This window comes from Monomorium pharaonis, chromosome 8 (genome assembly GCF_013373865.1).
Source record: "Monomorium pharaonis isolate MP-MQ-018 chromosome 8, ASM1337386v2, whole genome shotgun sequence".
NCBI lineage: Eukaryota > Metazoa > Arthropoda > Insecta > Hymenoptera > Formicidae > Monomorium > Monomorium pharaonis.
The window spans coordinates 11743676-11754371 of NC_050474.1; the positions used below are offsets into that span (position 1 = coordinate 11743676).

The 10696-nt window shown below is 41.2% G+C and overlaps 1 protein-coding gene across 1 annotated transcript; it reads right to left on the bottom strand.

The window, feature by feature from the left end:
- Nucleotides 1–6849: 6849 nt before the first annotated feature.
- On the bottom strand, nt 6850–8529 carry LOC118646912. Its single transcript, XM_036290859.1, has one exon. It carries the CDS (start codon nt 8527–8529, stop codon nt 6850–6852), a length of 1680 nt encoding a protein of 559 aa, XP_036146752.1.
- Nucleotides 8530–10696: the final 2167 nt, after the last annotated feature.

Sequence of the window (10696 nt, forward strand, 5' to 3'; positions counted from 1 at the left end):
GGCGTTGGAGAGACACTTTAAGCCCATTGTCGAACCATTAAAACAGATTGTTGAAAACACCGTTGGTGATGTATCAGATCCGATTAAGAATGAAACGTTCTTTTCGGGGGAAGACGAATACTCAGAACCAAAACCGAAACGAAAGCGGTTAAACGCTTCGCTTAACAATTCTATAATGACCTCTACTCCTGTTAAAAAAATGAGACGATCAAAAACTGTACCAACTAATTTGAATGAAACATCGCAAATATTACATGATAGCGATTTATCATACAGTCATGTGCCTTCTGTCGAAGACGTTTTTGAAGTCGCAGCCAATGAATCGCTTGTGACGTCTATTCGACAACAGTTGGAAACGCGAGAAGGACGTGAAAAGTTGCATGCACACTATGGTCCATTAGGTCAAAAATATATGGGAGCTGTTCTGAGTGGTAAAAAACCAGTCATAATAGATACTGTTTATGGAGTTTATTTCACCGACTTTGGAACGATGCTCGGCGATAAACGCATCGACATACATAAGAATGACAGCATAGTCATAGATGGTAAAATATATGTGGGAACACCTGGTCTGTATGAATTAATTTTCATGAAAATGCCCAACATGTACACGAATAATGATCTGCAGAATTATAAAAACATTCTATTGGCAACAAATGCATATAGACGCGGGCATATTGCACATAATCAAGTAATGGGCAACAAAGGGTCTAAATATAAAAATATAATTGCGCCCTTAGTAACAGACATAAAAGTTGGACAAGGTATACCGAGCGCTATTACATTAAATGATAACAAAATCGATTATGTTCATTGGGATGATCCCAACGAGTTTGTGGATCGCCTTCGATTGCTCGAGGCCTCACACCAGGCAGGGCACAATGCTCACGACAACGAGATTCTATCAATTATTGAAGAACTTTGCGAGGTTGGTCTTATTATAAATTAAAACTGCATAAAACAAACCATTTAGTCAACATCAAAATGTCAATCAACAAGTTTGGAACATCGCTTGGAAGAGGTGGTGCGGAACCATACTACCAATGGAGTGGATTAGTCAGAAATTACGTGCGCGATAACGCTCTTTGCATGACTGCCACTGATTTTGATGCAAAGTCGCGCAAAATTCAACGTGTAGCGCTGCCTGTAGACGATACTGATGCAACCAATAAACGATACGTGCAGCAGACCGTGAAAATTTTAAAGGATCGACAGGATGAAATCGAGAGGAAGATTGAGGCACTTCAAAGTAGAGTGGAAATCACAGCTCATATGCTAAACGAGTTTCAAAGACAGCTCGACGCGGTGACTCATCGTGCAGAGTAAAAAAGTCGATACATCGAATATATGTGTCATTTACATATTATACTCCAAACATGTCTGAGAAACAATTGCTGGTTGAGGAGTTGCATGCTCCGGCGAGAAGAAATTTTCCTCGAAGACATGTCATAGTTCGCGGATATGATGACCTGTGGCAGGCGGATGTGGTTGAGATGCGTCCTTACACGCGATTTAACCGAGGTTATCACTACATACTTACCGTTATCGACGTGCTGAGCAAGCATGCATGGGCTGTGCCGCTTAAGGCCAAGAGTGGTAGCGAAGTTGCTATTGCGATTGCAAAGATAATTCGGAAAGATGAAAGATGTCCGAAAAATTTGCAAACAGACAAAGGAAAGGAATTTTATAACGCAAACGTGCAGAAACTATTAAAAAACATGATATTAATCATTATTCTACGTACTCCATAATGAAAGCATCAGTTGTCGAACGCTTTAATCGCACATTAAAGAACGTTATGTAGAAACAATTTACACTCAATGGAAATTATAGATGGCTCGATCTGCTGCCACGTCTCGTGTCAGATTACAATGTACGAAAGCATCGAACTATCGGCATGCGAACCATCGATGTTACGCCTGCAAACGCTAAAAAACTCTTAACCACAGTGTATAGTCACGTAAAAATTGCGGCACCCGCGCGATTTAAAGTACGTGACTCGATGCGCGTCAGCAAATTCAAAACTGTTTTTGAGAAGGGTTATACACCAAATTGGACTACGGAGATATTTAAAATTATTAAAGTACAGCGTACCAATCCTGTGACATATGTACTGGAAGATTTTTGTGGAAAACCTATCGCTGGAGGATTTTACGAATATGAGCTGCAGCGTGTTGCAAATTCTGACGTGTATCTCGTTGAAAAAATATTGCGCAGAAAAGATGAGATTTATGTCAAGTGGTTGGGATTCGATGGATCGTATAATTCATGGATACATAAAGACACTGTTATTTAATCCAATAAAAATTGTTTTTATTATATTCACATAAAAGTATAATGTAACCAAATACATTATTATATTAATTTTATATTATGTGAGATTTATTTATCATTCTTCCTAAATACATTTTTATTAATACTTGTTTTTTAACATAAAAATATATAAAATTATTTTTAATGTAAAATGTGAAATTTAAAAGCTATATAATGTTAAAGATATTATAGTGGTATTCGATAATGTCCCTACGGTAACGTTTCAACTGAATCGAGTATAAGGTATCTCTTGTCATCATGTGGACTTAGAGCGATTTTCGTTTCGGACACTTTATATACTTTATGTAGCTTGGATCTTATGCATGATTGGCGACGCGTCATCTCGATATCATCTCTCAAACACTGGGTATAATCATCGAATGTTATGGTTCACGCTACTACATTATTCTTGACACCTTTCGCCTTTTAGTGTCCTCCTTTCCATCTACCTTTAACGCATACATCTTTGCTCTAAGTCCAACGAACTCAGTCATTATCACACCATTATTCTTATCTTTCATCAAGCCCGGAACTTTTTTATTCTCGAGAGACATACCGTACGCGTTGTCGATCGGATAATCGCTCGTGTCGAACCTAGCGATATCACGTTTCATCGTCTCGTAAATATCCTCGCACTCGACGAGGTATATGAGACTGTCGGTGCCGGTATACATGACTCTACATTTGTCACGATACAGAGGTAGCATGTACTCGTGGTGAAATTCATATAGACACGTCTTAAAAATATCTAGGATACACATGCCTACGTAAATCGGCTTATATAATTTCACCTCGAGTTTTCTAAGTTCAACGGCGATTAAATTTTCTGCAAAAATACTTCGACTATGAAAATTTGGTTTCGCGATCATTGTCTCCGCACCATACCGCCCCACCCATTTTGTCAACAACTTAACGTCAACGTGATTGCGCACATTCTTCATGGTTTTACCAAACACCGCATTATTCATTAATTTATACAAGTTTTTTTCAAAATCATTTTTGGCGAGTGTCCGAAATCGTGTATTTAACTCTATGTATTTACAGAGCTATGGAGATTGTGCGAATTGTAATATACGGTGTATCTTCGCGATATGAAGACCGCATGCACTGCTGCAGGTTGCGGTAATGTATAACGTAACGTTTCTTATCATATAGCGTGGCGAGAAGTTTACATTCACGCTTGCCTGGTGGTTTATCACGTGTTGGGCAGAAAGGTAGGTCAGTGTGCTCGTCGTGAAGGTCTCGGCGATACTCGAAATCAACTTCGAGAATGTATCCCGTTGGTGAATTAACAGCGATCGCATTTATGTTAAAATTCGAGACTTCGATCCATTGAAATTCTCCATACGGCAGCGGCTGACACATCGCCCAACCGTACAAATTATTAACGTCAAAATACATAAGATATGAGGATGGTTTCGATGGGTCGTACGTCTGCATGTATTTGTTGTTAGCCTGTGCATATTTGCCTGAATATTGACTGACACCGCCGCGTATACCGCGTTCGATGAACATTACCATGTCAATGTCAGTAAGCAGTTCGAAAGTAATTTTTTTAAATTTTAACATAGCGTCCCACGTGTATCCGGGGAGAGTATAATAATGTGCTGGATCGAGACCATAACTTTCTAAGCATTTATCGCGGAAATTTTCAAAAATGTCAGCTAACATTAACACATCCGTTTTCAAATATAGATCGCTGTATTCACCTAACGTTCGAATGGAGAATCGCTTCCATACATCTCGGCGTGCACGTAATCACTCTCGGATACAGTATCAGAGGTCAGGGAACTGAAAAATGATTCGCGCGGCCTGCAGTTTATCCACGCAGTCAATGTACTCATACGGAAATACACCTTTTCCTGTCAATAAATCGAAATCCTCGTCAGATAAGTGTAAAAATTCGGAACGTACAATTTTTAATTTTTCTTTGCCTAGAAATGGTTAATTTTTCAAGACTAGTATTTAAAAATTTATATGAATCTATGAACCGTAGTTTTATGTAATTGTGTGGATCTAATTTATCAGCTGTGTCTACAACATGTTTTGTAAAAGAAATGTACTTTTCTTTTGTGATGGGGAGTACGTCGGTCTTTCCTTTGAACGCTGTGGCTATTTCCTTAATAATAAAATGTGAATCGTATCCAGATAAATTATTGGCATGTATGATACATTTCGATAATTTAAATTGCAGAGAGAATGTGCAGGACCGCGGTAACGACGAGTCAAATGACAATGATCGCGCACCCGCGTATCATCCGACGCGAATGGCTTATCGCAGATATGATACCGCGTCGCGCTACGGTATGCCTCCAATTGTTCCTCCGATAATGTTTCCATGGGGACATTAGTTGATAAACGAGTCTTAACATTATACGCTAATTCTTCAAGTTGTTTAGTGAACCACGCGACGCAATCTTTATCGTGACGAAACCGGTACGCTGATAACGTGTTGTCGTACGAGCATCGCACGTAATATCAGATGCTAAATACCTCATGTTGTTGATATGTGTACGACGTTTACTCTGTATCATGTTGCGTCTTCCGCAACACACACTCAAGGTCCGCGTAGACGATAAAGGGCACTCGTTCCTTGTGGTTTACATTCCGGAAATTCAACCACTTGTCGTCTTCAGCGGGCAATGTGATAGCGCAGTCGTTCATTCTCTGACAGTCTACAGCGTGTGATTGCAACCTCTCGCATGATGAAAAATAGATCAAGCACCTGTGAAAAAATGATGGAAACATTTTTAATTACTTTTTTTTGCTAGATCATGTGAATTATTTTAATATATTATACATACCGATCGCAAATGAATTTTTTTCCATTGTGTTTGCTCAGTTGGGAGCTGACGAGACGGGACAGATTTTTTATCCAGGCAAAGTGGCCTACGCTGTCTTCGCGCGGATTTTGCATGTATAATAAATTAACATGCTTCTCTTTCTTGTCATTGGAGAGCCGCAGCGAAAGAATCTTTAGCATTGCCATTTCCTTTTTCATCCCGTAGACGTTGATAGATATATTGTTAAGCTCTCAAATTTTCCTATATCCTTTACTGTAACGGGAAACACAATATCATCAAACTTTAGGACTGTTGCATAATGCGGATATGACGATTCCAATCCTGTGTTTCTTTCAGCAGGATATAGAGCGGCGACCACTGACCACGCGAAGCATGCATTATCCTTTGAATTAACGTTCACTACTGCACGCTTCATCATTATTTCTCGCGGTAATGTCACATGACACCCCGCGTGTAGAGGATTATACTTATTTATATTTAGAGTCAAATTAAGAATTCGCGACAACGCCCATCTGCTATCACGTTCTTGAAACTCTTCGAGCGAAGCCAAAGTGGGCTCGATAATGCGTCACTCGTACCACTCATCCAAGTCCGACGTTTGGAATAGTTCACAATTTTTAGTGTTTATACTTTTGTTGGCACATTTATCACCCGTTACAAACACGCCGTTGAATGCTGTGTTCACTTTTACACTGTTGTATTTTTCTAGAGCGTCCCGCTCGAGCACTATACCGCCTGCGTCTTCTAAAAACGTTCGCGGTTCAATATAGTTTGTATTTATCACTGCACCTGTCTGAATGCGATTCTCGAACGCTGTATCTATCTCTCGTCACATGAGTTTGTTCGCGTTATTACTAGTGCTCGCGTAATTACCACCTACATGCACGAAACACTTTGTAATTGTGTATTTTCACCTTCGAGTCGCGCGATTCTCGTCACCAACGATTGTCTTTGTCCGACGATAAGCCGAGGACGCTTGATACGGCTATGTTCCTCAAGCTGTTGTAGAAACTCGTCGCATCGCTGCAACCACACGAAACACTCGCCCAAAGTAGTGACTCCATTTGCTTGCTCCAACAGCTCGCGTTCACAACTTGCTCGAAATTATTCTCCATTTTGTTGTACCCATCGTTGTGAGTACGATTTGGGATCGCTGCCAGAGATCTCGCGAGGAAGGTATTTCGTCACATACACCGTTATTTGTCTTGAACACTTTTATTCTTGTATTCAGTTACAATGGGTAGATCGCGACCCCGCAAGGCAGAGTGTCGCGTCTATTAGCTCATTGTCCACGACCCCGCAAAGCAGAGCGTCGTGGTTGTGTGTTTACAATAAGTTATCTCGGCGATACACGACCCCGCAAAGCAGAGTGTCGTGTGTAGTCTTAGTTTGTCTACTTCGGATTGACCCGATCCTCACCTTCTTTCGCCGGTTTATATATCCGATAATTCGGTAGTTGGATCGAAAGAAGGGGAGGATTGCGTGATCGGAGGAGGGCGTAAATCGGTCAGTATTCCAAATTATTGCTTAGACAGCAAGTGCTGTCTAAGGAGCATTGCGCTAATTGTCGAGCGGATTGCGCGAAACCTTGCGCGATGCGCTCGATGCTGACTGCAGCTGACCGACTTACGTCATCGTGTTACTGACACCTTATCGTTATGAGTGTGTCACTCATAACATCCCTCCCCCCCTGATAAAAAGAAAATGAGGGGACTGAATTTTCGCTGTTAGCTTAAGGCTGTATCGGGCCCTCGTATATCGGATTGCTTATGAATTTAGTTTTTCTACGCTTATTAACTATTACAATAATAATTACAATACTAATGATTACTATGCTTATTAGTATTGCCGATCCCATTGGATATGCAATTGTCTCTATAAAGTTAGTATTGTTCGTTTGAGACGTTATTTCGTCCAAACTTTGACTGAGTGCCGTTAGTTCGTTAGAGTCTTTTATAACTTTTTGTAACTGCGGTACCGGCACTGGTTTTAGTCTTCTCTTATCCTCTTCGCGGAGTCGCGAGAGATTGTAGCCGGGCACGTGGGCTACGATCTGGTGTGTTATCTCTTGTTCTGGTGCTCGTAATATGACGAATCTTGAGGTCAGGGAACATCCAGCATTCACTGTTATTTTTCCCGATCGATTGAGGGTATGCTTTTCTTCCTGTTGATCTGTGCAGGTTATTGTTATCTCCTGCTCTTTTGCCGTCGAAAATATCCAAGCCCTTGGCTCTGTTAGAGCTATCCAAATCGTTTCGTTTGTTACAAGGTGTCGGGTTTCGCATTTTTTATCAGTTATTTCTATATAAGTTTGCACTTCGCAAGGTGCATTTTCTTGCACATGGTAGATAGGCTGACCTTGGTCGCACGTGTAGGTATCACGTTCCTGTACACATGTGCTTAGTTCGTGTTCTTTTAACACAAGGTAGTGGCGATTAGCTTTGTCAATTCCCAATGTTGGGTGTGTAATTTTCGCTATTGTGAATACGTTGCCATGCTCGTGTACAAGCAGTGGTATCACGTTGACGATATCGTACTCTGGTTGAGTAATCATTGGAAATTTCAGGATCGTATATACGAAGGGGCTGCTGAAATATGCGCTTGTTTTTACGTATTTTATGATGGTTTGCCAGTTTCCAAGTTCCACCTTGAAAGGGAAATGCTTTTCTTTTGCCAGCTGTAGGGTGGCTTCATCCAATTCCTGGATTATTTGGTCGACAGGCAGTAGGTGTGTCATAATGGTTGCATCCCGTGTGTGTGTGAGGTATTCGATGATGTCCTCCATGTCGTTGGTTAGATCCATTATTATTGCATTGATGAGTGTTAAGTATTCATTGATTTCTTCTCGTAGTAGGGTGTCAGCTTGCTTTTGGCGGATTTGGTTTGCAATTTTTGCCAGCAGATTTTCGTTATAATTTAGTGTTTGCTCGAGGGATTTCAAGTGCCCTATTGTGCCGTTTATTATCTTTAATTGATTTTTTATGACGTGGTTATTTATCCTTTGATTGTTTTGCAGCATTTTCATCTGCTCTTTTATTCTGCTTGCGTCTTCGGAGTCTATGGTCCCGAACAAGGTTTTGCCTATAGTTCCAATGGCGTTTATTAATCCTCGTTTGCTTCTGGGGTGTTCGTACATGGACATTAGCCGTATCATCGTCGCCATGCCTTTCGCGTTTTCTTTACGTAGTATTGTTAGTGTGTTTTGGCACATCCTATTGGTGCTTCCTGTTGTTTTCTTGCAGTATTTTTCCGCTCGTTGGATGTACTCTTGTAGTGCGTGCCATCGATGGCTGATGCTAATAACGTCAGTCTTGATCACTATTTTCCATGTAGATTCTATTAATTGTAGTTTTCCGATCTTCTCAAAGTACATCCCTGGCTCGTGTGCGAATTTTTCAATTTTGCATGGCATGGCGTTTTTTGTTTCCGCTACTCGTGCAGCTCCACGTGAGGAGTCCCCTGCAACGATAGTGTAATTTTATGCGGGTTTTTATTTCATTATCACATTTAATTCTATCGCCGTTGATGCGACTTTCTTCAGTTTGCGTCCGTCAGTTCTTGTCGTCTTTACGGTCTTTACGTTGTGTTTCGCGTCATGTGTTTCCGAAAGCCTTTGTCTGACGCGTCTACCGTTCGTGACGGTGAAGAGGAGAATCCGGACGTATTTTTTTCTCCTCCCGTTAGTGACATGGAGAGTGATGACGAAGATGATTTCTTCGATGAGTTTTTTGTAGTTGACGACGATTTTGCTGTTTTGACAGCTATGGATTTGTCGGCGGTGCTTCCCGCGGACGCTGAGTCTGATTCAGACTCTATTCATAGTGCTGAGACTGTCGTTTGGGTGCCACGTTCTTCGGATGAAGAGGCGTCTTTTTTGCCTGGGCAACTGTCCGAGGTGGACGTTTCGGCTTATCTAGCCGATTTTATCAGTGACCTTGAGTGGGATCACGAAGAGATTTTTGGATTGATTATTAGTTCGGACGGTTCCTTGCCCCAGGAAGGAGGGGAACCGGATATTGAGAAGGTCGACTAACACCTCTCTTTTTCCATATATACTTTTATAGTGTTTAGTGTAGTTTTAATTAGTGAGTAGTGTTTTTTTATTTGGGCTCTTTCTTGGCGATTTCTCTACGTACTGGTGAGTTTTTCTTACTTATTTTTATTTTCTTTCATTCTTATGTTTCTATGAACGGTTTCAATCTATTTGCGTGTACGCGTGTTGACGTCCTGCCCTTTTTTATTGTATAATTTGCGTCTGAGTGTTTCTCAGTGATTACGTAGGGTCCCGTCCATTTCGCGTTTAGTTTTTTGGATCTTCCGCGGCGGAGAGTCTCATCATACAGGAGTACTTTATCTCCTATCTTGTATCTTATTTCTTTAGTAGTTTTATCGTAGTATTTCTTGGCTTTTTGTTTTTCTTCTTTAATTTTTTCCCTCGCGATCTGGTTCGTTGCCCTTATTTTTTCTCGCAGTTCCTGTGCGTAATCCTCGTAGTTATACGTAGGATTCGGAGGTCTGCTCAGGGCTGTCGGTAGTTCGGCTTGTTTTCCGAAAACTAGCTTGAACGGGGTGAATCCAGTCGCCGTGTGGGGGGTAGTATTATACGTATGCATTGCATACGGGATTCATTCGTCCCAGTCCGTCTGCTCTTTATTTATAAAATGTCGCAGATATTCTGCTAATGTTCGGTGCGATCTCTCAAGGGTGCCGTTGCTCTCAGGGTGGTAAGCAGTGGTTTGAATTTTGTCTATCTTCAGTAGCTTACATGCGTTTTTGAAGATTTCGCTTGTAAAATTTGTCTCTTGATCCGTCAGGATACATTCGGGTATACCGTATTCTAGGACAATCTTTGTTACAAATTCTTTGCTTACCGTGTTTGCCTCTTGATTTGGAATCGGCATCGCCTTGCTGAATTTTGTCAGGTGATCTTGGAACGTTAGCAGGTACTTATTTCCATTTGCTGTCTCTGTCAGTGGTCCCACGATGTCCAGAACGCATTTTTCGAATGGTCCGTAATTACTAACGGTATATTGTTTCTTTTAGATAGTTTGTTTTTCTGGCAGAGTTCGCATTTTTTAATATGCTTTTCTACGTCTGCCGTTACTCCGGGTCAGTTATATTTTAACCGTATCCTTTTTAGGGTTCTTTCGACCCCTTGATGCCCTCCGGTGGGTGCATCATGGTATTCGTGTAATATTTGCCGCTTTTCTTCTTCCGTGTAGCTTTGCACGGTCTCATTATTTTCGTTTTCTTCGTTGCTCATGTGTATTTGATTGTGCTCTCCGTCTTCTTTTAACGCGAGCATTTTATCAGCCGTCTCCGTAATGCGAACCTCTGGTTTCACGTTGCGGATCAACGCATCGGCGTTTGCGTTCGCGCGTCCGGCCTTATGTACGATTTTGTAATCGTATTCTTCCAATTTTAAACGCCACCGGATTAATCTCGATCCAGGGTCGTTTACACTGAATAACCATACAAGGGGCTTGTGGTCAGTGATAATTTTAAACTTGGTGCCGTATATGTACGGTCTGAAATGCTTGACGGCCCATACTATAGCCAGTAATTCTTTTTCTGTTGTA